This window comes from Sander lucioperca, chromosome 20 (genome assembly GCF_008315115.2).
Source record: "Sander lucioperca isolate FBNREF2018 chromosome 20, SLUC_FBN_1.2, whole genome shotgun sequence".
Classification (NCBI taxonomy): domain Eukaryota; kingdom Metazoa; phylum Chordata; class Actinopteri; order Perciformes; family Percidae; genus Sander; species Sander lucioperca.
The window spans coordinates 5,356,020-5,383,864 of record NC_050192.1 but is presented as its reverse complement, the minus strand read 5'-3'; the positions used below and the strand labels follow the sequence as shown (position 1 = coordinate 5,383,864).

At 40.0% G+C, this 27,845-nt stretch overlaps 2 protein-coding genes across 4 annotated transcripts in view; both read left to right on the top strand.

Moving 5' to 3' along the window:
* The window catches only part of btbd11a (BTB (POZ) domain containing 11a), a 181,582-nt gene extending 175,155 nt beyond the window's left edge, over positions 1-6,427 (top strand). For 2 of the 3 annotated variants that reach the window (XM_031313557.2, XM_031313555.2), the window contains 7 exons: positions 1,132-1,370; positions 1,574-1,679; positions 3,023-3,125; positions 3,217-3,298; positions 3,492-3,560; positions 3,665-3,778; positions 4,598-6,427. In XM_031313557.2, the coding sequence (XP_031169417.1) occupies positions 1,132-1,370; positions 1,574-1,679; positions 3,023-3,125; positions 3,217-3,298; positions 3,492-3,560; positions 3,665-3,778; positions 4,598-4,828 (944 nt within the window). In that variant the 3' untranslated portion in view covers positions 4,829-6,427. The remainder of the gene's footprint in view (positions 1-1,131; positions 1,371-1,573; positions 1,680-3,022; positions 3,126-3,216; positions 3,299-3,491; positions 3,561-3,664; positions 3,779-4,597) is intronic. The other variant, XM_031313556.2, reaches the window with a different exon arrangement.
* Positions 6,428-11,140: 4,713 nt separating this feature from the next.
* Positions 11,141-19,634, top strand: LOC116060135 (zinc finger protein 14-like). Its single transcript, XM_031313568.2, has 7 exons — positions 11,141-11,479; positions 13,797-13,999; positions 14,431-14,532; positions 14,639-14,734; positions 14,857-14,967; positions 15,611-15,734; positions 16,670-19,634. The coding sequence occupies exons 1-7, from the start codon at positions 11,452-11,454 to the stop codon at positions 19,279-19,281; spliced, it is 3,276 nt and encodes a 1,091-aa protein (XP_031169428.1). The 5' UTR covers positions 11,141-11,451; the 3' UTR covers positions 19,282-19,634.
* The last annotated feature ends 8,211 nt before the right edge of the window (positions 19,635-27,845 follow it).

Genomic DNA, 27,845 nt, shown 5'->3' with positions numbered 1-27,845 from the left:
CAGATATCCGTTGCCTTCCGCTTTCTTTGTGTTGGCATTTCAGACTCTGGTTGATTTCTGAGGACTATGGTTAACCTTTTCTTAGATGGATTCTCTGCAGGATAAATCCAGACAGCTAGCTAGACTATCTGTCCAATCTGAGTTTTCTGTTGCACGACTAAAACAACTTTTAAATGTACACGTTCCACCAAAACAAGTTCCTTCCTGAGGCTATTTTGCAGAGGCACCACGGCTTTTCCCGGTGGTTAGCACCGCCCAAGACGATTGTGATTGGTTTAAAGAAATGCCAATAAACCAGAGCACGTTTTTCTCCCATCCCGGAATGCAGTGTGTACTCGCCACAGGAAGAGCTGGCAAAGCGAGACTAGCGTATGCAAACTCCCGACTGTAGTATGTATAGAAGTGTGAGTGCGGCCGCTGTCCATGTCTGTACTGAAGTATGATCAAAGCTTAACTGTTTCCAGTCTTTGTGCTAACCTAAGCTAACCATATTCTGGCTGTAGCTTCTTAATGGACCATGTGGTGAGATTGTTTGTGAACAACTGTTTTCAAGGTCCAGAATGACCTTTCAAATGAAAAAATAGTGGAAAATGACAAATCACAAGTTCCCAGAGCCCAAGCTGATGTCTTTAAATTGCTTGTTTTGTCCGACCAAGAGTCTAAAACCCAAAGATAGCAAATCTATTTTTAAATGAAACATAGAAAAGCAGCAAATACTCAAATTTAAGAAGTTGGAAATGGATAAATTATTACTTACAAAAATTGTAAAAACAACAACAACTTTCTACTCCATTAATCAACTTATCATTTCAGCAGAGCCATCACTGTCATGTCATGATTTATGTTAATCTCACATATATCATCCAGTACTCATCATACTGTTGCAGAACATTGCAGACATTTTTCAACTTGACATTCTTTAATTACATTCAAGTGTTGTCTTTATATTCCCGCCGGAGCCTCCGACTTTCCACTAATCCAACACTCACCATGCAATCGCCCTTCAACTCACACAAACACCACAAAGTGATGGAAACATGGTCGGTTCTCTCGCCCCTGAAACTGCTCTGACTTAGATCGGCTTTGCCATGCACAAGCGTGTATTCACTGTTCATGTGGTGGTATTCCCAGGTGTTCCCTGGACACTGCACACCTGGCTCGAGTCCCTGCGTACCTGCTTCATCCAGCACCGCCGGCCGCTGATCCAGGGCCTGCTCAAAGACTTCAGCTGCATCCAGGAAGAGGAGTACACAGAGGAGCTGATCACGCACGGCCTGCCGCTCATGTTCCAGATCCTCCGATCTAGCAAGGTCACCGGGGCTTTCTTTCATGTTCATGTAAACAAAATGCTTGTTGAAACATCCGACAAAGTAAGGCTGGTTTGCTGGGAATACAAACTGTCCTGTGCTCGTGTGTTAGGGTGACATTAACACTCATTTTGCATATATTTAGTTGCACTCCAAACCATATTATCATACATTTGCATAAAATGTAAGCTCATGGTAAATAGAGGCCAGAAAACTCTAATCTGTATATAGTTTCCGTCCTCACTTGTGTTGGTGTCTGTTTGCAGAACGAGGTGATAAGCCAGCAGCTGTCAGTCATTTTCACCCAGTGCTACGGGCCCTTCCCCATCCCTAAACTGACAGAGATCAAGAAGAAGCAGACCTCGCGCTTAGGTAAGAGAGCGAGTTAAAAATAGTGACTGTTGCTCAACATTTTCTTGTACTTACTGCATAAAATGAAGCTGTGTGATGAGGGACTGACAGCTGGGTTATATAATTAAAGTGGCAGGCCGAGAGATTCTTGTTTTTGGGCCAATACGTCTCCAACTGGTGAGGTCACTCAAACTTTGCTTAAAGAGATACTTTTCCATTTTAATTGTCATCTTTGTGTGGGCAGTGTGTTTAGATAAGGTGTGTGCCTTCTGTCCGTGGCGCCAGTGCACGGAGCTTGGAGTAGCCGATATATATATATATATATATATATATATATATAGTTGTTACGTATTTTGCAGTTTTTGGGATTAACTTTTTCTTTTAGGGTATCTGCAGGTCACGACAAGTCTTAAAAATCATTCAATTTAGTTTCCTCAACAACAAAAAAAAGGTCTTTGAAGTTATTAAAAAGTCTTAAATGTAATTTTCAAAAGTCTTAAATATTTTCTCTGTGTAGGCAGTGATGAATGTTTTTGTATGCGATTGCAGGCTGTCGGGAGACATTATAAACTCACTTTGAACAACTTCAAACATTTATTTATTTATGATTTGGAAGCAGGTATTTGCATTTTGCATGTCTGTAATGATGTGATGTATCAGTCTGATCTGGTATTAAAAGCTCCTTTGAAGTTGGGAAGGTCACAGACATTTACCCATTTTAATTTTTTCATATACTGTAATAAGAGCATGAGGAGGCACTGAAACATTCAGTGACTGTGCTGCAGCACCATCTTGTGTTTGATCAACAACAGGCTTAGAATAAAATGACAACTAGTTTACTTTGTATGTGGAGAGAATTAATGATTTAAACACCTTTGACAGCTAATTAATTTATCAGGATGTTCAAGGATAATCTTTAAGAAACAGCTCAATGAACCGGACATCAATTTCAACTGCCTGCCTTGTAGAATACTAATGAAATGGGAATTGTTATCTTTTGATAATGCTGCACTGATAGCTGAGTGATGAATCACACTCAGAGTAATTAATGACCACATTAAATTAATCTTTTGTTCTGCATCCAACGTTTAGGAGACTTGAGTAATGAGGCATCATTTGGCTGTTTTTTTTTTTTAAGATTATTTTTTTGGGCATTTTAGGCCTTTATTTATAGGAAAGCTGAAGAAATGAAATAGGAGAGAGAGAGGGGGAATGACTTGCAGCAAAGGGCCATAGGTTGGAGTCGAACCCGCGGCCGCTGCGTCAACGAGTAAACCTCCAAATATGGGCACGCGCTCTACCAGGTGAGCTACCCAGGCGCCCCTCATTTGGTTTTTATTGCATCTTTTTGTCCTCTTCTTCAGACCCCCACTTCCTTAACAACAAGGACATGTCTGATGTTACTTTCCTGGTGGAGGGGAAACCGTTTTATGCACATAAAGTTTTGCTGTTTACAGCTTCAGCCAGGTAAAGAAGAATTTTGCTGTTTATTGGTTTTTCTTCCCTTTATTCCTACACAGCTATAAATAAATGCCCCGATTTCTTCTGTTTCATCCAGGTTCAAGTCACTGCTCCAGAACCGGCCGGCAGCAGAGAACACCTGTATCGAGATCAGCCATGTCAAGTACAATATTTTCCATGTAAGAATTTTGTTGTCATCTAAAGCCACTGTCATTATGTTCTGTTTTTGTTTTAAAATCCAGTCAGTTACGGCCGCAACTAACATCTTCCAGGACGGACAGACATACAATAGATGTGTACAGAGACTTAAAACTGTGAATAAACAATGGAAATGATGCGATAGATTGAACCCTGTACTGTTCTGTGTTTCAGTTGGTCATGCAGTATCTGTACTGTGGAGGCACTGAGTCTTTGCACATACGCAACACTGAAGTCATGGAGGTAAGAGAGACTTAACCAAAGCCTGCTGAGCAACAGTGCAAGTATTATAATTTCTAATCCCAACTCCTGTGCCTCATTCTGTGTGGCTGTACTGTTCCCTGCAGCTCCTGTCTGCAGCCAAATTCTTCCAACTTGAGGCCCTTCAGAGACACTGTGAGATCATCTGCTCCAAGAACATCACCACGGAAACCTGTGTGGACCTCTACAAACATGCCAAGGTGAGATTCAAACAGAACGTCAACAAATTAGCAATTGCAGATAATTATTAAAAAATAATACAAACCTGTCACACAAACCACACTGTCTATAAAATATATTTTATTTAAAGTTAAGCTGTTCATACATTTTTATATTAATAATGGACTACATGACTAATTGTATGTGAAAGGGTTTGCTCATAGTGATGAACCCATAGATGAATAATCACTCGACTCTGCAGTTTAGCATCTTTTGACTCACTGTTGTTGGTTTTACGGCCCCTGACTTTATTGTTTTGGTTCACTCTCAGCACTGTCATCGTCGTTTTTTGGCAACAACAAAAAAAGCTCTGAAAACCAACTGTACACTACCAGCCAATCATCAAACAACAGACAGAGGAAGTTAGCAACTGGCTGGTGAACATAGCCATCATTATACCTGCTAAACATCAGCATGTTAGCATTGTCATTGTGAGCATGTTAGCATGCTAAAGTTAGCATTCAGCACAAAGCACTGCTATGCATAAGTACAGCCTCACAGAGCTGCTAGCATGGCTGGAGACTCTGTATTCTTTGTTAGACGCGTTGTCGTGAAAGTGGTCAAATTGTTATTGTAGGAGTATCAAAAAAGACTCTGTGACAAACAGCAATGCATGCCGATAACCCTGCCCTCTAAAAGCAACACAACACTGCATCAGTTTTGACCAGGAAGGCCTAATTTTCCTACAAATAAAACTTGTACTATCAAAATAATTTGAAGATGCTTTTGACACATACAAATTACCCTTCAGAATAGTTCAAAACTCTCTGCCATTGTCTCTCCATCTTAATTCGCTGTAGTTCCTTGGTGCCTCGGAGCTCACAGCTTTCATCGAGGGTTATTTCCTGAAGAACATGGTGCTGCTGATTGAACTCGACGGCTTCAAGCAGCTGCTGTACGAACCTCCTCCTGCAGAGAGCCCCGCGTCCAGCCCCGGCATCTGCTCCGACATCCTCCTCGACCTGGAGAAAACTCTGGCCACGCGCATCCACTCCATCCACCTCTCCACCTCCAAGGGCTCCGTGGTGTGACGTCGTCCTCTCCGAAGCCCTCCGATCCAGGCACAGCATCCATGTAACACCACCTCTAACATCCAGTGCCCTGCTATACAGCCCCATCCACCCCTCCTGGCCCCACTGCTGAAGAGGGGCTGTCGGATGTTTTTATGTCAGGGATTCCCTTTAATTCTGCCTGTTGCAGCATCCCTCTTCCCCACCACCACCTTCCCTCCCTCCCGAGGGTTAATGATGGCATACTTTACAAAATCAGAGAGAGAACTTTCTCGCTTTGTCAGAGGCTTGAACTCTGTTGTCCTAATGGCTCCCGCTGATCACTTTACACCCCTACAGTAACAAAAACTGTCAAAAAAAGACAAAAACAGAACTGACTCAACCCAGCAGTATCACTTAGACCTAATCGTGATTATGAAACCTATTGTATTTCATATACGGTACATGCATGAAATACATTCTGTACACCTTTTTTCGCTTAAAAAGGTAGAGTAGAATTTTAACTCAATAAAAGCAGCTTTCTCATCATCTCTGATATGAGACTTTAGGTTTACAAACATAACTTTATGGAAGTGGATGCCATTGCAGTTTAAAGTTTGACACATGCCAAAATATAATCCTACTATACAACCAATAAAAGTAGCAATGCCAGCAGGCGGACTTTAGGTGGACTTGTTTGAACTTCTTTACATTTCATTCTGTCACTTCTATGTTGGATACGTTTCACTGTGTTATATCTACTGTGTGCAGAGGCCAAACTGATCACAGGAACTTCCACCGTGGCCGACACTGCAGCACTGATTAAAGCTGGCCCACTCAGTGAAATCTATGCTGACGTATGCTTGAAACATGGATGTCCAACTGGGAAATTAACTTGTGAGAACTCCACAAACACTGTCGACGTTTTTTGCATGACACCTCCTCAACTGAGCTGCCCTGATATTGCTTTTTATGCAGAGCTTACTTCACGGACCACTTTCGCAAGGGGAAAACGCTGCTTATTAACTTTCTAGCCACTGCAAAACTGACTGAGTGGGATTTGGAGATGGATTTTGATTGGCAGGGACTTTCTCTTTAAAGATATTTAAAGCAAAGTGTAAATACGTCCTTAAAGTCATTGTGCTGGTCGTTCTTTTTTTTGTAAACTGATGTACAGTATTCTCCTACACTCGCTTGGCTGATGACACCAGTCTCATTGAATGTGCTCCCTGAACAGTTTGTTCCTGCTGTATGTGTCTGTTTATGCAAAGTTGCATGTTTTATCTGTTTGTTTGAATCCTCCGTTTCGCTTTAGGTGTGCTTTCTGTGTAGATTGTAGGGCTGAGCTGTTGATTGTTCCAGTTGAAGTCCAGTCAAAGGATGTTCCCTTAAATGATTTCGCTATTTCTGATACATTCCAAATAATCAGGGTAGATCACGAGATAAATTTAAAGTCACTTTCTGTTTTAGGCTTCACCTCAGTTGAATTTCTCAAGAACATCAATTTTGTGAAAGAAAGGTTGAATTCCCACACTCTGTCAGCGCTGAGTTTATTAGAGACACAACAATGTTAGTGACTCATGAAGTACATCCCATCCACCTGTTTGTATTCACATTTTCAATTTGTGCATAAAAACTTCTGAGTGGACACGTTGTAAATTCTAAAAACAGTTGAATTATCGGAAAAAGGTTTTCACGGTTGTCTGAGGTGGAAAAGTTGGCCGATAACCATCTATTAAAGAAAAAAACAAAAATAACAGGCTTAGCAAATAAGTCATGACGAAGAAAGAGACAATTTCTGCACTGAGTACGCACGGGAAAGATAGAGAGAAGCCATATTCACATCATGTTTTCCACATCATTTCACGTAATCTTGTTGCGTTGTCTTCTGCAATAGTTTAATGGCACCCGACTGTAAAATTAGCGCCACCAACTGTTAAAGCTTTAGTGCGTAACTTTTTGATATTAATGAACGTCCGTTACATTCAAGCCATTGCCAAATGAGTTGCTACAAAGCTAATTAAGACTATCAGCTCCACACAGCTCTCTCTGTATTTCTCCGTATGGCTGTGTTCAGAAGATTGTGTCGTCTGGCGACTTTCCCGCACGCAAGATAAGATAATTACGTCTTCTGAAGAGTCCATCATGGTTTTTTAATCCTCCGTGTCCTCCTTGGCTACTAGCAACTGCGTGGAGGAGGGGTGGTGGTGGTGCGCGATCACGTAAGGCTTGTATCATGTGGACGCGCCGACAGTGTTGTTGTCATTACTTAGAATTCCTCATGGGGGCGACAGAAACTACACACTATAGCTTTAACATCTCAACTCCTAATATTCAGATAACAGTAATTGGTGGAAATGCACATTAATTAGCATTTTCTTTTGAAGATTTTATTAAAGGTGCACTATGAGTTCCTGCATGGTCACTTCTTTTGACGTTCCAAGTAAATTTCAAACAAAACAGAGCAAGCTCGCCCCTCCCCCCCATGTTTCCGTAACTGTCATGACTAACTGACTAACTGTTACTAACCCCCACCCCTCCCCCAACCATCTTGTCGGTGATTGGCTGGAGTGGTTTGTTGTATTTTGGTGCACAGGCTGTGCCTCTAGTGTTTGTTTGACGTTTACGACCCCTGTGTTGTCTCCCGAGACCGGGCTTTTTCACAGTGTGTTCAGGGGGCAGGCAGCTGGCGGATCAAGGAGAGATGCCTACGATTTGAGACAAAAACGAAATTGCGCTGAAACCATGCAGGAACTCATAGTACACCTTTAAAAGTCATTTAGAATTTGCGCAATAGCACATCTTTATACTAAAGCCAAAATAAGGGGGACCAAATCTCAAACACCTGAAACAAACGATATATGTCCAAATAGGGGAGGCTGATCTGACAATAACCAATCCAAGTTTCATAACCTGGTTTCATTTGTATTCCACCTATTTTGACAGATATTGTTTGTCACATTCTGGTTATCAAATCAATTATTAATGTGGGAATGGTTCCAGGTGTTTTGAGATTTTGCTCCCCTTCTTTTTATTAGTTGTTCTGGCTTTAGCACAAAGATGTGTTGTTTCACATTGTGAATTTCCTGCCTGACAAACATCTGTGACCAAAATGTTGTGTCTTTAAGAAACTCAAACAGAAATCTTGTGGAAATGTAACCTTTTGTTCCACATGATTTCATTTTTCGTGCATTAGATAATACTATTATCAAATCTAAAAGGACCAAACATCAAACCCGCCATTCAGCAGCAGCCTCTGGGATATCAGCCCTGTTGTTTGACTGTACCATGAGCCCTCTCACTCAGACACAATACATCTCAATTTAGGAGAAAATCATAGAACCTACAGCACATTTTATGAATGTAACAAAATATTTACAAAATGTGCAATATCTGCAGTCCAGCAACAAACCAAAAAAAAAGATGCTTCCCTCTGTTTCCAACAATGCAAATGTCTCTAAAGTGTCCTCATACTTTGTGATGTTGTTTCTACATTAATCCGACTGTAACTTTAGATTAAGAGACAAATCTTAAAATATTGTAGCACACTCAAAATTACTTCAATATTTGTTGTGGGCCAAAAATACACATTTTAAGAGAAACATAGGCATGTAAGAGTTGGTTTTAAGTTCTGTAAATAGTTACAGAAAATTAAATATAGATCTTATCCTTTAAACTTTATTTTCTTACCTACATACATAGCACTATATATTTTATTTTACATTTCACAGCTATTTTGTTTTACAAAATTGAAAAAGATTATATAAAAAAGATACTTAAGCAATATTTCCATGAGACTGTATTACTCTGAGTAGTACAGTGAATAATATGCCACAGGATATAGAGCTACAGTATAAATGTGAATTGAAAGACACATAACAGACAAATGAGTGACTGGAAGAAAAAAAACTGAATATACTATTTTTGTTTATACTTTTATGACATCCCATGGTGTATTTTATTTGAAATGTCTTTCACTCATTTCAAAAGAATATTTCTAACTTATAGGCTGCCAGTCGGTTGATCTTACCCTGATGGCTTTAATGAAGATGATAATTTATTTAGACTCTGGTTGAAATAATTCATATTTTGCTTTATTGAATCATCACACATGCCCACATTTGAACTGAAGTGTGCTATAAAGGTGAAATGTAACTTAAAGATGCAAACCATTTTTGTCTCCACAGAGGTAAAAAGGTTCATAATGATGTCAAGCACTTCTTGTGCCAGTGTTACACACACACACACACACACTCAAAAGCATTAGTATCTTAACAGTGAGCTTAGTCTTATTGTGATCAAATAGCAGCTGAATATTTAGAATAAGAGAATAAGCCAAAAGACTTATTTAATCTTAATTAATCTGTTTTTTTTTATCAGTCTAGTCTAATGTGATGCCATTAGCAAATGACTAACTTTAGCTTGCCCCTGTGCTGGCCCTTTTGATTCACAACTGGGTCAAAGCCGTAGAGTAAATGTCGGTTCGCATGGCTCTTCTTGTTTAATGTTGTTGAGAATGTGCTTTGTACACCAGCGTTGTCAAACAACACACTCCCCTTAATTTGTCTGAGCATTTATTTGCCTGCGTATTTGTTCCTGGTAATAAACAACATTTCTCCTAGACACAGTGGAAACATGCATGGGATATTCACTAGATTTCAAATCTACGGGAGGGATGGGGGATGAACTTTTCCTTTTATTTTTCCTTCGATGAGAACATGTATATTGTACAAAATATATATATATATATATATATACAATATATATATAATATAAATTATACATGGTGTGAGAAGCAGGGATGTGGTGGAGTATAACAACAAAAAGGAATGTTACACTCGTGCTACAGTTTCTGTTGTTCCATGACATGCTTTTGTGGACAGCTAATAAACGACCAGAGTTTAAACCGTGTGTTTTTTTGTTTTTGTCTTTGCTTTATTTATTAGAAAACTTCCCTGAGAAGCTGAACAAAACATGTGGAGCAAAATTAGGGACATTATAAAGCAACACAATATAAGCAAACAAAGCAGTCTTGGTTTGGAATAACAATATTCTTTTACAAGGACACTGCAGCATCCCCTTAATAAAAATGTGACAAATCTGGCCACAGTCCAGCAGCAGGGTGTTTTATCGATCCTCTTACTTCTAGCGAGCAAATGACTCAAGGTACTAAAAGTCATGACAGCTCCCTCACAAAGCCAGTGGACTGTCTGCAGTCAGACTGATGAAGAAAAATACAAGTTCATAAAAACTCTGGAGGAGAGTTTGGCTGTGATTCCTTTTTTGGGGATTCCTTTTTTTTCTTCTGTCTCCACAAAAATACACTGCACCAACGGAGGAACTGGCCTACCAACATTCTTTCATGAAAGAAATATACCATCATAGCTGTGCAAGTTCAATAATAGTTATTTATATATACAGTATGAATAGATACATTAGGTTAACAGTTAGGCCATTTAGAAATATTTGTTATTTTCTTTACACCACAATAAATAAATATGTCTCAATTTTTGGATGTAAATATTGGTTGTAACAGGCTGTAACGACATGACGTTATCATATAATACCACGTATTACATGAAGCTTAACTATATCAAGTCTGCCCTTTCCTGATTAGTACATGCCATGGTAACGTTTGAGAAAAGTGGAGGCAGTTTTCCCATAATTCATTGCATCAAGGAAACCTGTAAAGCTGAGAAAAACATATTTCTGTTTAACAAAACATAGGTCATGATGAGTCTTCTGATTGTACTTTAATGTACTTTGACCTCAAGCCAAAGCTGAATTGTCCCTGATGTAACTAAATGGTGCTACATGGTAGATTAATTTATGCTGAAGACAACAAATATATCAAATATCAGAGCTGGAACAATTACTTCATTAATTGATGAGTTGAACAACAGGAATGTAAACTGCTACAACACTGACAACTAATCAAAGTATTTTTTTCTTAAACAAAAATGACAAAAAAAAATCACTTATTCCAGCTCCTCAAATGTGAATATTTGCTTCTTCTTTTTTTATTGCAATAATTGTTAGTTGCAACTCTGTTATATAATGTCTATCACAGCCAAAAATAATCACTGGGGTTAATTTTCCGACGAAACTGAATACATACTTATTCTCTACAATCTACAATAGCTAAAATAGTAACTTATCAAGGTGATTATAGAGTTAAATTACTTATTTAACCGTTCTGTTATATGAAATAAGGCTTATTGAAAAACATTTTAAAAATGTACTACAGAAGATGATTGTTTTAAAAATAAACGTTTGGGCTCGTTTCCCCAAATGGCCATTGGGTGGCGGTAATCACCAGAACAGCTCCATGTAAGCCTGACATTCCCAAGGCGAAGAAAAACAACATGTTTCCTCTGCAGGCAACCCTAAAGTTGGTCAAATTAATACACACTATTGTTTTCTAGACGAAAGTTAACATAAGAAATGTCTTAGCAGGTCGTATGAGTGGACATTAACCCCGCAATACACCGCGGTTACTGAATGAAACTAGTGAAACGTATGTCATTGACTACGCCTGCGCACTCCGAACAGAATATCGAGCCGCCCTTCCTCCCCGCCAACTTGCACAGCAGGGTCGGGCGGACGTCGACTCGCAACAACCCCGAGTTCATTTGCTTATCTCATTGAATATTTTCCGAGGTAAAATGGAGAGCCCATATCGCGCCGAAAACGGTAAGTCAATGATAATTTAAACATATACCACCCATCGCGAGCTATCGGGTTTTCTTTTGGAATGTGAGCGCCCGATTTCAAACATGGCGTACCCCGCTCTGAGATGGCGGTGGCTTTGTGTACAGCGCTAGCGAGCTGATGTGTGCGGTAACGTTAGTTATCAGATGGAGCTTCGCCTCAGCTAAGCTAGTTATTAGCTAGCTGGGTAGTTAATCCATACTGGTATTTTATCATGATAGAAACGCTTTAACGTAACGTTAGTGGCAACTAACTGTTGGCATAGATAAGCGTTAGTTAGCAACTGAGCACTAACAGTCAGCTGACAGACGTTGCCTTCATGGGATTCAACCAAAACTGCATAGCTAGCTAGCTAGTTGCTAAAAACAAAAATACAAGACAGCTAACGTCCTAAAGTCAAGCTAAAATAGAAAAACACAAAATGCCCAAAAGGAAAAGTAATGTCACATTTACATTACCATTATATCAACTTGTGTAGCACAGACATTTACAGCAATATTTACCACTTTGTTGTGATGGTCATGTGTGGTGAGTCATAATTACGACACAGTTTTTAGTCCATGAAGGCAACTAGGGCCATTTGGAGTTTTGTGGCACGCCAGGGTAACTGACCCGGGGCCCAGGGTCACTGGTTGTTGCATAATTAGTTAAAAGTTTTGTTAGGAATAGTTTGGAAATATGATGGAAAACGACGACAAATCACTCGTTATTTCAGGTTAGATTAAATAGATAGATAGATAGATTAAATAGATAAATGTGTGTTTTATTTACCACACAATAATTTACATACATTAAACCTGACGTCATGTAGGTTCCAGCATAGTACCACTGGTTGGTTTTGGGGTTGCAGGCAATGTATAATTAAGCTGCCATATGTATATATATCAGCTGTGTGTACTGTACTTCATTGATATTTGAAGTAGGGCTTTGTTTCATGAATCATTTTGTCCATAAAATGTAAGCAAATGCTGAAAAATAGTCTGCACAATATCCCAAACCTAAGTTAGCGTAATTGCTTGTTTTGTTCATTGACATACAGTCCAATACCATAATAATATATTCAATGTATTATTATAAAAGACTAAGAAAACCAGTTTCTACTATTAGAGAAACTGTAACCAAATGTTTTGGCATTGTGCCACTAGATGAATTAATCTGGTCATGAAAGCCCTTTTAATATAAGTCATTTGTCTTATTTTTACAGTATAGCCTATGGACATTGTGTCGCTGCCAGACAAAGAAGCTAGTAGAAATGTCTCTGAAGTGGTTTATTTTAAATAAAGCATGTTTTATGGCACCTATATGGTGTCATGGATGTGTTTTAGACACTTTTTTTAAACTTAGATTGACACTGACAATAGTAAGTTGATTTATTCTCTATGATGCCAGTTTCATGTTTTAATATATATGTATATTTATTCTTTATTTTATAAAGGACAACACACATTAATCACCATTTCTGTAAATGTGCCAGTGTTAGCCAGCTGGCTAATTTTCAACTGTAGTCCTTTGGCCAGATGATTTTAGACCAGAGCAACAGAAAACAGCAAGACATTAGTACAGGTTAAACAATACAGACAGAAGTCAACAAGACACCATACAGACAGCCAGAGCAACAAACAAGCTTTCTCAATAAGCCATGCAGAGCTACAGGAAGCAGCAAGACATTAGCACAGTTACACATCAACAGTGTCCCCGTTCAGTATAACAAGCCGTGCAATCATCGAATCACAGCCAAGCAACACAGACCCGAGCCATCTTCTTGCACCGTTCGACAATGCAAAGCAGTAACAAGCAGTAATAAAAAGATGAAATAGGCTACATCACTTATGGGGGAGGCGTTAATACGGCACAGGTTAATAAGATGGTAAAATAGTAAAAATACAAATTCATTTTTCATACATACCTAAGAAATGCAGGGCGGGCTAGATTTGATACATATGTGTATACAGCAGTATTCTGCAAACTGGAGGTATTCAGTTTTTCCTAAAGAAAATTTGTAATAAGTTCCATGAATAAACCTCTGACACTAAAGACTACACACACTAGACCATGGAATGCCTATAAACTCTTTACTGAAACCGTGTAATGAGAATAAATATCTACTGTTATTTTTTATAAATAAAAAATATTTGTTCTTATTTGTGTGTAATCCATTCAAAATATGAAATGAGCTTGTGTAAAATATTTTTTGTATAAACAGTAACAATGTTTATTCATTTTTTAATAAAAGGCTTAACTTTGAACATATTTCAATATCATTTAAATTCAGAGTTTGACATTGTGAAATATTTTGCAGATTCACCTCTTCTGCTGCCGTCTCTTCGCCTCTTCATACCCCCTCTGCGCTTGGTTTCTGCAGCCATGTGGCAGGCCGTCCAGAGGGGCAGCGTGCAGGACTATGGGATGGTGGAGGAGTTCATCAGCACCGTTTCAGAAATTGTACCTGAACTTTTGAATGCAGATCAGAAAGCTCAACTCCTCCTGGGGCTCAGAGCGCGGGTAAGACTGTAGGATATTACAATTGTGTGTTTGGCAAAGACAGTTGATGGATTTTGAAAGTAAACATTAACAGACAACCACAGCAGTTCATTTCTCCCGTGCAGATGTTTAGCTGTCAAAACAAGCAGTCTGCATTCTAGCGGTCCCCTTTGACTCAGTTGGTAATTACATAAAAATTTACAGCATCTAAACCATAAAAAAGCTAAGTTTTTGCCTGACGGACAGTAAAGGTGAAGCTGATGAAGGGTTTTAATATTCCTTATATAGAAAATGTCAGCATCACCTGCAAGGCACCGTATGTCTCATCTGAAGGGTTATTAAAGATTTAAATTCCACATTTCTGACTCTTGTGTGTCTGCTGTTAGTGAATCACATTTCCAGGTGCTGTACTGTCAGGAGTATTTACCCTGATGGGAAACCTTTTGTTGCAGGTGGTTCTTGAAATGTGTCGGGCCGAGCAGATAAGAGATACAGAAACCATCGAGATGCACCTGGAGCGGATCAAGACCCTCGTATCCACTTGGGCAGCACAGGTTAGCCTCTTTTAAATGCAATATGTGGGTCATCAATTGATAAATGATATGACAATTTGATGGAAAACGTCTGCTTAAACTACACTTGTACATTTTTTTCTTCCAGCCGTGTTTTGCAGAGGTCGAGTTTCCAGAATCAAACTTTGTGGATCAAATTGAATTGCTGTTAAAAGACGCTGAAGAGAAGGAGAGGTTTTTCCAGGTTTGTGAAATTTTTTTTTAATGTATAGGATGACCTTCTTTATACTATTCTTTTCAGAATATGCAGTATAATATGCAGTGGTTGTGGGGCACTTGAACATTAAACTGTACACTTTGTTTCAGGATGTTTTTCCGACGGATTTTGGGCCTGACTATGACAGCGCTCTACAGGTGCTAATGCTGGACTTCCTGTCCAGACTGGAGAAGCTTCTTCCAATACCAGATATTCAGCAGGTACTGGAACCACTGTAGAAAACTGAACTTTTTACCAGTCAGCTCTTCTGTTTCCTATTTTTGGATCCGGTGTACACTTCCGGAGGATATCATGATCTCCGATATTCGCAAATAAGTGCCATACATCTGCTTAGAAATCATAGAAAGAAGATGCTCCTTATAACTCCAGAACTTCCCATGAAGCATCACATTTCAAAGTTTTCTAGGGTATCAAAGTATTTCAGTGATAGTTGTCTGTACATCCGTTGGTACATTGCAAACAGGAACTGCTAATAGATAATTCGGCATACTTTTAATGGTGCCAAATTGTAAACAAATAAAGGCAAAACAATAGGGCTCAAGTTGTAGCCCACAGTGTAACTCATGAAATCTCACTGACTTTTATGGTTCCTGTTTCACTATCAGTATTTGTTTGACATAACTAAAGCTCAGAATAACCCATCATCGTGTTTTTTTATATTGCTTATACTCTCTTATATCCATTTATGTTTGCCCTGTGTTCAAAACCTGTGAACATCCAGACAAAATTACAGACATTTCTGAGTAGCCCAACTTAAAACACACAAGTAAGACAGTTGAGCGTGTGTCTTCAGCTCAATTTGTATTTACTTTTTCTTACTGTAATCTTGTTTCTCTTCCCTAGACTGCATCCCTGCTTAGTGCTGTCCCATCTGCCCTGGAGGAGTGTGTGCACTCTGTTCCTGACCCACAGCACCTGAAAACTGTGCTCCTCTACCACACAACACTAGGACATTTTGATTTATCTGGTGAGTCTGAGTCTATCTGGGCCGCATGTACAGTATTATAACCTTCATTCAATTCAATCAGTTATAATTATTATACTTACATACATACAGTGGTTTGCTCACACACCCATGCTAAAGTTGACTAAAAAGAGGAATAAAAAAAATGTCTTTGGAAATTGATCTTAATTAATTAAAAAAAAATTAGGAAAAGTCCAACCTGTAAGGACACCAATTTTCTTTGTGAATGAATAATGTATCATAAATAAATAAATAAATAAATGTTCTTCCTTAAAATACAGGGGGCATAAGTAAGTACACCCTTATGTTAAATTCCTATAGAGACAGGCAGATTTTTATTTTTAAAGGCCAGTTATTTCATGGATCCAGGATATTATGCATCCTGATAAAGTTCCCTTGGCCTTTGGAATTAAAATAGCCCCACATCATCACATACCCTTCACCATATTTTAGGGAAGAACATTTATTTATTTATGATACATTATTTATTCACAAAGACAATTGGTGTCCTTAAAGATTGGATTTTTCCTAATTATTTTTAATTAAGATCAATTTCCAAAAGACGTTTTTTTTTTATTCTTCTTTTAATTAACTTTAGCATGGGTGTGTAAACTTATGCAAGTCACTGTACATACATACATAAATTATTATATTATACTCACAAAAACATACTGTATTGTATATGAACCCAGTTTCTGCACAGGTTATTCTGTTTAAAAGTGAGACCACTATCTAACAAAATTCTTCTATTAATTCATTCCATTTATAAGTTTAAACAACTTCAATTTCAGTGGCACTATGTGTATGGATGGCAGAGGGATATAAGATTAAACGATGGGTTCCTGAGAATAAAACACATTTTTTTTCTTATCTGATTTTTTTGGTTTTGTTTATAGCCACTGACCATAAAACTGATGGGATTCTTATTTTCCCCACAGATGAAACGCAGACCATTCCTTCTTCCTTTGGGAATTGCATCCTCTCTTCGCTCTCCCTCCCTCAGCTGGAAAAGGTTGTAATTGATGCAGACCAAATACAGTTACAGCCTTCATCAGAGCATATGCAAGGTTGTATGACTGTTCAGGTGGAGGGTGAAACTGTGACACTGTTGGACTACATACAGATAGAACCGCCGTCAGGTTTGGTTGATCCTGAGCCTGATGATGATGATGATGAACAAGAAGAAGAAGAAGAGGAAGAAGATGAAGTAAATATGGATGAAACTGAGGATGTCAGTGATGCCCTGAAGCCAGCAGCTTTTCAACCACTGAAACAAAGCAAAAGGCTCCAGGTAAAGAGAAAAGCTGTAAAAGAAAAAGACTCAACAACAGCTAAGAGGCAAAGAAGAAAGTACCCCAATAATAAGACATGTCCTGTGTGCAATAAGATTTTCCTGCGGGCTGCAGCCATGAGACGACACCAGGAAACTCATTCTGCCAATCGGGAATTCAAGTACAAGTGCGCCAACTGTGACAAACGATTCAGGGACCATTACGACATGAACCGACACAACATGCGCGTTCATGAGAAGGATGAGGTCAGTAACAATGCTAAAGAGGAGGACGCAGGAGATCCCAGCACTTCTGAGATGTCGGAAAACAAAAATTGCGCTCTGTGTGGGAAGTATTTTGGCCGTCTAGCAGACATGGAGCGGCACATGAGGTCCCACTCAGAGGACCGCCCGTATAACTGTTGTTTCTGTGAGAAGAAATTTAAGAATCCTTATGTCTTAAAGAGACACCAGCAGGAGATTTGTAAGAGCAGAGAGCTGAAAAGGCCGAAGAAGAGAGAGACGCAGCGCTCAAATCCACAGCCACCATCGGAGGCGTCGACGGAGGGCAAAGTGTGTCCCATCTGCAGCAGAGTCCTGCCTTGCACAGCAGACATCGCAAAGCATTTGCGATCTCACACGGAAGAGCGTCCTTTTATTTGCCTCACTTGTGAGAAGGGCTTCAAGTACAAGGACACGTTGAAGAAGCATCAGATTATTCATGGTCACGAGGGAATCAGAGAGGAGCAGAGCAAGACAGTGGAACAGATTTTGGCTGAAGCCAATGCAGGTAACCTTGATAAAAATGAAATACACCTGGATGCACCGGCAGGCACTTCTAAAGAGTCTCCTTCGCCTGTGCAAAAAGTCAAGAAAAAATCATCTAAAGTGTGTCCTGTCTGTTCTCGGGCGTTTGACAGTGTCAAAACACTGAACAGGCACATACAGTGTCACACAGAGGACCGCCCTTATCACTGCGTCCACTGCAAGAAGCGTTTTAAACACATGCACGGGCTGAAAAGACACCAGATTTATGCCATTTGTCATAAGAAAATCACCCGATTCTCGTGGAAAAAAGAGCAGAGAGCTGGTCCCAGCCAAAGCGACGTCACCACCGCTGACCCACAACAGGGCCCAACCCTGAAAATACCCGTGTGGTGTTCCAACTGCGGCAAACACTTTGAATACCCGTCCGCTTTGAAGGAGCACCAACAAAACGTTTGCAAAGTGGAAGTGAGTGATATCATGAAATGTGACGACTGCGGGAAAGAGTTTAAGAGCATGACGATGCTCAAAGTGCACCAGAGGATTCACGATCCGCTCTACTGCAAAGAGTGCGGCAAGATACTCGCCAACGAGCCCGCCTTTGAGAGACACAAGCTCATGCACAGGCCGATGCAGTGCACGATGTGCGATAAGACTTTTACTTTGCTGCGGCGCTTGAGGGAACACTACGAGAAGCAGCACGAGTTCAACGGGCCGTATCCTTGTGCACAATGTGACAAAACCTTCATCCAGCTCTCCTACCTCGCCATCCACCAAAGAATCCACAAAGGAGAGTTCCCTTACATTTGTAGCATGTGTCCAGAGAAGTTCCGGTCCTCCAACTGTCTGACGGTTCATCAGAGGAAGCACACCGGGGAGAAACCCTTCCTGTGCTGGCAGTGTGGGAAGTGTTACCGCTCGGCCTCCGAGCTCACGGTGCACATGGGAACCCACTCCGAGGAGAAGCCCTGGGCCTGCACACAGTGCGACATGGCCTACCGCACGAGGCTGCAGCTGACGAACCACGTCGAACAAATCCACATCGGCGTCAGGTATCCCTGCAACAGCTGTGGGAAGCAGTTCATGAAGGAGACGTCCCTGAAGAGGCACGAGCTCATCCACACAGGCGAGCGGCCACACCAGTGCACAGTGTGCGGCAAGACCTTCCTGACCGCCAACGAGCTCCGGCTCCATAACCGCTATCACACCGGGGAGCGCCCGTACAAGTGCGAAGTGTGCGGGAAAGCCTTCATTCAGTCGGGATATCTGAAGTCGCACATGCGCATCCACACAGGAGAAAAGCCATTCAAATGTGACGTATGTGATAAAGGCTTCAGGTTGTCCTATCACATGAAGAAACACAGACGGACTCACGCCGGGAAACCAAAGAGCTACGTATGTGAGGAGTGCGGCTTAGCGTTCCTCCATAAAAAGTCTCTTTGGGAACACTCGCTCAGTCACAACGTGAAAGTCGAACCATCATTCGCTAATGAAGTGAGAATAGAATTTCAGTAGAAATCCTTGTATTTCATGCAGGTTGTCATCTTTATTTATATATATATATATACATATATATATATATATACATACATACATACATACATACATACATACATACATATACACACACACACGTTCTGAGCTGGTATCATCATCACTTTAAAACACTTCATTCTTGGTTTGCTCTTTATTCGATTTTTGTTACCAATTTCTAAGTTGGTTCTTTTTCCTCCTTGTTGCTTTACTGTGTTGATTCACATGTTCTATGAAGCACATTGATGATCTATGAGGCATGTATATATATATTGAAGGCCAATGTATTGTTTCTGCTTACATGGCTTTTTGAAATAAATTTATCTTGAATGTCATTTTTGCTCCCTTGTTTTTATTTAAATAATAGCGATGACAAAGTTTATCGATTGAGAGTCCAGTGACAGGAAATCAAACAAATAATTGCCAACAGTTTGGATGATCAATTATGTGTTTAACTCTGTTAGTGTACATTAATTATCTTTATGGTTTTGTACTGTTAGTCAAACAAAATAAGCAATTTAAAGTTGTCACCCAGGGCTCTAGTAAACTGTTGTAGATGTCTTTCATGGTTTTCTGACATTTTAAATGAGACCTTTGGCTATTATATATCAAAAACCAGCAGCTGAACTGCGTTAAGACACTTTACGGCGCTTTACACTGATCCTTGCATGTTATGTTCATTTGGCACTAAAATTCCTAAAAAAATGAATTGAAATGAAATTTTTCAAGTATTTAATTCAGACAGTTTGATTAAAACCGGCTTTACCATGTGGTTATTTCGTATAGACTGTTTATTTATTGAATTACCAGAAAACATGCTATATCATGATACATATATCATTTTCAAGATATGAAATGACCTGATTTTGGCCATATTGCCCAGCCCTACATGCAAAATAACACACTGATTAAAAGATGACCTACTTGTAATATATTCACCTTATTTCATAACATATTGAATCTTACAATTAAATATTTAAGCTCTCCTTCAGAAGTGTTATATGAAAGATGCTTTAAATGATCATTTGTTTGAGATGTTTCCCGTAACAAGCTTCAAATACCTCGTTGAAAATTACACAAAAATAAATAAATTTGCTTCTCCCTCATAAAAAAAAATCCAGAATCCACAAATATGCAAATAATGTTCATTTCTAACTACTGTAAAGTTCAGTGTGTGTGTGTGTGTGTGTGTCTGTGTGTGTGTGTGTGTGTGTGTGTACACACAGGAGGCTTTAAGTTTCCACGTCACCCTTGTGTAGGTTTCATACTGGACCACGATTGGCTCCCAAACTACTTGTGATGTCACAAAATCCTCCTTGTATGTACACATGTCAAAGATTAAGATGAGAACAGAAAATGTTCCTCTTTCAGCAGATGTCAAACTGCACATACATCGTTCTGAACGGTGAAGCTCAAACATCCATTGAAAGTAAAAGCAAAACACATTTTTGAATCCTGTTTGAGTGCACAGCAGGTTCAGCAATGCTGCTTAGTGTTTTGTCAGTAGCTCTAGGAACCAGAAGATGGCAGTATAGTAGTGATAATGAGCATCAGCAGCTTAGCGGCTGTATTTCACAAGGGAGGGAGAGCAGTCAAGTATTGCCCCCTGCTGCCTCAGCTTGTGTTGGAAGCTCTTGACTCTGTAAGCTTCCTTATACATGTATACTACCGTGTTTATCCTTCATTAGCATCCGTATCTCATGGATAGCATGCATAAATACATCTGTTTACGTTGTCATTTGCAGGGAAGCTTGTTTGTTTATGCATTGTTTTACTTTATGCAACATGAATTGCCCAATGATTGTTTATACAAGCTCAGTGACTTTAAATCAATATTTATCCTCTGCTCTTCCTCACAGTCCGTGTCACCTGTTTACTCGGCCTGAGTGACAGTTCAAACCACAGCGACTAGAGCAGCATCTCTTCCCTGTTCCAGAGAAACTGCTCCCGTCTCTCCAAGAAATCAAAGGCCGACTGAGTCAGAGCCTCTCCAGAGTGTTGGGAGCAGATCACTTTTTAACCCAAAGCATATTGATTTATATGGGGCTGTAATTGCTTCAGTGTGTCCTGGATTATTCCCCCCGTAATTGAGGCCTGGCAGAGGTCTCTTTACTAGACATAGCCTCCACGGTGCCAGGTGGTGGGCAGAGAGGAGCACCACACCCACTCCCCAGCCAGCCGGAGAGAGCCAAAGAGCAGTAGCCCCTTACCCCCCAAAACCACTCCTCGTCTTGGGATAAGTAAACAGCACAAACAGTACACTTCCATGCATTCTTTGAGGTATCTTGCGCAGGCCCTCGTCCAGCTCTAATTTCAGTATGAGGCAGCACATTATGAGTAAAGCTGGATGGCACGGACAGCTCGCTGCAATATCACTGACACTAAAAAGTCCTGAATGTGTGCATTTCTTTTGGGATATTTGGCTCTTGTGTGTGGTTTGTCTCTCCAGGATTAGTTGTGTTTTACCAAACCGCATATTAAGACTGTAATTACTATACATGGTATTGTTCAAGTATTGGTTTGTTTTGTGTTTTTGTTCGTGACTCAGTGGAACATTCCTGGATTTTGTAACAGACGGAATGCTTGCAGGCTCTAACAGGTCTAGAGATTTCCATGGTGTCACAAGTACAGGGCAGGGGGTAGACAAAATAATATAAACACTACGCAGAGAAGTGCCATACGTTGCACCTGCAGTCATGGGGACAGGAGATGATCAAATATATAACAAAGAAAACTATATTTCTGTTGCACAAAAATATGTTTTCTAATTTTTGCTTTTCTTTTTGAAATACTGGATACTTTCACCTCCTCAGGCCTTGAAATATCCTTCAAATTAAACAATCAGAGAAGCAAAAATCTTCTTAGTCTTTCATAGAACTATTAAGGCCATAACCTCTAATGAGGGGTGACAATTGGTCAAAGACAGAGAATTAGCACCAAATTTTGCAACCAAGCTGCAGTTTCTTTAGCCTGTTTTAGCTTTTTTAGCATAATCACTGTACAGTTCAGTCTATTTGCTCTCGTCAGCTTTGTTTCCAGCTGCAGCAGGCAGCAATTTTTCAGAAAGTTTTCTTCTTCACCATCTCCTGAGGGGAAATATGTCTCTTTAGCTGCTAAATGCTCCACTGTTATAGTTGTGTTTCCACCAAGCAGTCCAGATCAGTTTGTTACACATTAGAACGGTTATTTTCAGTACCACCTCGGTCGAAGTTCCGAGCGAGCTGAGCCAATACTAGAAGGTGGAGTTAAAACACTGCAGACCACTGATTGGTCAGAGATAATCGTCACTGTTGTGACACGGGCCATCCTTCACAAACCTGCCATTTTTAAATAGCCAAGCTACCATCACCACCGCAATTTTTTTCTTCACTCGACCCAGGTTTAAAAAAATATTGCAGCCCTTAAAACTACGGCGTACACTACGCTGTACTATTGACATAGTGTAGGTGTGTGGGTGCCAATGAAAAGATTCAGCGAGTGTTGCGTTAAAAAGATGTCACGGCAGTTTCGCATGGCGTCCGCCTGCACTGAGGGGGTACTATCCACAGTGGAAAACAAAGAGAGAAAACCACTTGTACTTAAAAATGTGAGTTGACCATGCAGAGGAAACATGGCATTAGTTCACCAGCTAGTTGCTAACTTTGCCGTTTGGTACTGAGCAGGTAGAGTAGCCTACAATGGGTTTATCTGAGCTCCTTTTCTTAAAACAGCTGCCTGTTGGGTGATAAGTCACAATTTGTCACTACAAGCAACACCTTTCGTATAACACATATTCATTCGATCCATTGTTTATATAAAGATATTGATTAGTGCGACTTTAACACAACTAATCAGCATTGTTTAGACTTAAATGAATCACCTACTTTAGACTAATAGTCAATTTTTTGTCGACCTCCCTGTTGGTTGTTCAGCTACAAAGAACAAGACACTTTCCCATTAGCTGAACAGACCGGTAACAGAGAAACTTACAGTAAATAACAGCTAGAAGTCCACATTGACTCTATTGTTTTCATCACAAGTAAATGGGGGGTGCAGCCTCCACATTTAGTTTCCTGAGAAACTGATGTGATTTGATGAAAACCCTGCCACTCCCAGCATGTTCAGCGATCACAAACAGTTAAACTGTCCCAGAGATATTTTTGAAAAAGTAGGTTTTGATCATCAACAGGCACCACGGAATTTCCTGGCCTTTTTGCCAAAATACTGTGACCCCTGCAAGTTACTACGGAAACATAGCATATCAAAACAAGCGCCCCATTTCTTGCTTTTGCTCCATGACGCACCTTTATTTCTTCCATATGAACAGTGTATGGCACAGCACAGGGCTTTGATAACAATATCTGCCTTGAATGCATGTGTCCGCACTACACTTTGTTTAACCACAAAGCTTAGGAAAGTAATACATACACAGAAAAACTACCCCGACAATCACTTGCAAAAGATACTTTCATTGTTTTTGTAAAGTTTTTTGTTTTAGTCAATTGATAAAAGAGGAAACATAACACAGAGAACCCCTTGAGCTGCAAAAAAACCCTCAGACTAATCAAAAGAATAGAGGATTGCTGTACTAATTAAGTGTGTGTACATGCATGAGCTTTCTTGCATGTGTGTCCTCAAGTGAACCTGTGTGTGTGTGTGTGTGTGTGTGTGTGTGTGTGTGTGTGTGTGTGTGTGTGTGTGTGTGTGTGTGCGCCCAGACATATCCCCAGTCTCACACATTCCGTCCCATCTCGGGTACCAGCCCTGCAGTCCCCACACACACAGCCTCCATCCTCCCTCTCCCTGGCTTTTTCATCCACTCTAATTCTTCCTCAGTCCTCTCACTTTCATCCACTCACATTCATTTGCATTCTGCACCGCTGTCTGTGTCTCTCTGACTCGGACATTTGTTTGGCAGGAGAGACCAGACGGGATGCTGTTAACACTGCAAAAAGTGTCTTTTTTTGCAAGTCTATTGCTTTTTGTTAACATATATAGATTCTTCCAAATATAAAGTGACTGCTTGATGTCAAATTGTTTGCATAATTTTTCTTTTGTGACTATAATTCTCTTTTTACAATGCCGGCCCCCTTACCTATAATCAAAAATATTGCATTACATTCAAGAAAATATCCTTTAAAAAGTGGGAATGCATTGTTAGTAAGTGGAACTATTGTGATGGCATCATTTTTAAACACTTCCACAGAAGAAAACTTGTGATTCTAAAATTTTAAAACTCACTCCTGTTCACAATGACTTGCAGAGATGCACATTTTTTGCAGTGAACACTTTCTTCTTTCTACACCAGAAGGGAGTGAAAACCAGCCTTTCCCTGGTCAATGAGTTCACTGGGGCGGACGTCTCCTTAGACAAGGCTGCAGGGGGGTTAGAGGGTGGTGGTGGTGAGGGATGGGGGGGTGGGGGGGGGGGGTTCAAAAGTCTTGCAACCGAAGAGAAAAGAGAGTCAGACTGAGGGAGGAAGAGAGAGAAACCTGGCACCAAGACAGTTTGGCGAATAAGGGAAGGTCAGCCCCCCTCTACCCCCCTTCTTCTTCTCCTTCTTCTTCCTACTACTGCATCAGCAGATGTACAGCACAAGCCCATTATCAATAATGCCATACCGCAATGATAACAGGAAAGTCTGTGATGAAGCATTTACATGCTATATTGTGGGGGGGGGGAGGGGGTGGGGTTATGTCAAGAGTCAGTGAAAGATGAGATAATTTCACATCTAAGATCAGCTACTGACAGAGAGGCTTATGGGCATCAGTGACCGGCTCCGTCCCTGATCTGAAGCTAACAAGGTCATCCTCTGGTCTGAAAGCAGCTTTGTCTCTCTAATCAGAGGAGGAGCATCAGCATCATATTCAACGCTGTATCAGCAGCTCTTGACAGTGACGGAATCCACCAGGGGAGGCAAACGGAGACGCTGATCGTGTACGTCTCAAGCAGCAGTCCTGAGAGGAAGATAAGTCAGCTCACAGATTGACAAGAAGCTGTGATTTTAAATGCAGATTTGTTATTTAATGCACCGGCCATCTGCAAACATGCATTTTGTATAAATGTGAAGCTGCAAAGCAGGGCTGCAACTACAATTATTGTCGTCAATTCATCGCTTAGTCTTTGAAAACTTAAAAATATACTCATCACAATTTCCCAGAACGCAAAGTAATGTCTTCCAATCACATGTTTTGTCCCACCAACTGTCCAAAACCCAAAGGTATTCAGTTTACCATCATAAATGACAAAGAAAGATTTTGCTTATTACTCTCCACACCAAAGTAAGTCCACAGTCCAAAAACCCAAAGTATTCAATTTACTATCACAGATGACTAAGAAAACCAATATTCACCTTTTTGAAGTTGGTACTAATCAATTTTTGGTATTTCTGGTTAAGAAAAACATGAAGAATTAATCTATTATCAAACATATCGCAGATTAGATTAGGAATTTCATGAAATCAAACCTCAGTTTTTAGTATTTAGTATTTGTGGTCTGCATTTTTTTCTGCAATAGCCACTCAATGTAGTTACATTCAGTAATGGCTTTTTTCAGGGATTGCTTTTATTCTGAAGCTGCCACAGGAAATGTAATGTATTTATTGTGGTTAGTGCTAACCAATATTATTTATCAAAAATGTGACCATTGAACAGGACAACAATCATTGGTAACACTTGAAGGTATCGACATAATCGTGACATGACACTGTCATAACTATGACATGACACTGTCATGAAGGTGTCATAAACATTATAAACAAGTCATAAACGTTCATGACTTCTGTCATTAAGTGTCATTCTGTTTTTGTCATGACAAGTTGACATTGTTTGAGTTGTCTTGATTATGACAACTTGACATTAATCAAAGAGACATTTCCAGAAGTTGTCTTGGTCATGACAAGTTGACATTCAATTTCTTTGGAGTGTCCTTATTAAGACATGACAAAGACATCCTCTGGTAATGTCATCCTGGTTAATGTCAACTTGTCATGACCAAGACAACTTCTGGTAATGTCACTTTGATTAATGTCAAGTTGTCATAATCAAGACACCCCAAACAATGTCAACTTGTCATGACAAAAACCAAATGACACTTAATGACAGAAGTCGTAAACGTTTATGACTTGTTTATAACGTTTATGACACGTTCATGACAGTGTCATGTCATAGTTATGACATTGTCATGTCATGATTATGTCGATACCTTCAAGTAAAGTGTTCCCCAATCATTTTCTGTATTTTTTTTTAATTCAAGGGATCGGTTTTAAATACTGCAGGGAGTAGCTGTTAGCCTAACTATCTAACAAACTTCACTGTGCTCTGTTGCGTGGAAAACTACTCGTGCCGTGTGCAGCATGAAGTCAGATCGCGGTTCTATTATTACTGATTGACTTCTCATTCACATTTTTTATTGTTTTTTATAGAAACAAAGACAAGAACAATAGTGATCTCTCTCTCTAAACAAAAACGAGAGAGATGACGATTGACTTCTTTATTAAAACAACATTCATTTGTTTGGCTGTACTGTAAACAGATACACCAGCTGCTCTTCTGTTGTATAGCTGAGGAAGTAGCTGCTCAATGAGTGTTTGCCATATAGTATTAAACCAAACTTGCTGTTACCACGGTGACCACGGGTGTCGCCAATCACAACTTTTCTGTTGATCAACCAATTGCTCATTTAGCTCAATGCTTTCCAAAGATTTTGGCTGATGACTCTTTAAAATGAACCAATGCCGAACTACGACTCCTCGTCACAGGTTGCATACGACTGTGAGAGTGATTTCCCTTCTTAGATAATTTAACTTGAATCATTTTTACAACACAATCCTGTATTTCTCAACAAAAAAAGCTTTTCTTTGACAGTTTTTTCTTCTTTTCAACTTGTGACCCCTCACATTTATCTTACGACCCCTTCAAGAGCCCCAACCGTCGTGTTTGAAACCACTCATTTATAAGTTTTGATAGGAGTGGCCTCTGCAGCCTCAGTGCCATGAGTGCCATTCAGTGCTGTTGGTGTCATGTCAGGACATTTGATGTGTTTGTGTTTTGACCCACTTTACTCCAACAACCCTAACTGTTGCGTGTCTTTAGCCTCGGGCCCCCTTTGGATCCGACCCTGCTTGTGATGCACATAAACACACTGGCCGAGCATGCTGGGATACGTGCTGGTGTCCTGTTTTATGATTGGGTCACAGGACTGATCTCATGTTTAGTGCTTGGATCAGTGTTGAAATGCTGTTCCTGCTGGAAACAAGTCCCTTTAAGCCCTGGCCTCGTGTGAAGCTGTGGTCTGTCATTGCAGGGGCTTTTTTTCCCCCGTGGCACAGTGGGAACACTGGGTCCCTCACTTTAACTTATGAGGGTGGGTGGCTCTACACAGTGGGTGCCATCAAGTCTTACTACAGCATCCGGCTCTGTAGTTTGCTCTAAGGAGGTTGGCTAAAATATGAAATAAATGTCCTTTTCCTCATAAATGCGCACTTTTTTTTTGTTTTTCCACACTTTTTTTCACATCTGTCACTCAGTTCTTGAACACATCAAATGTCATCAGATCTCATTTGCCAA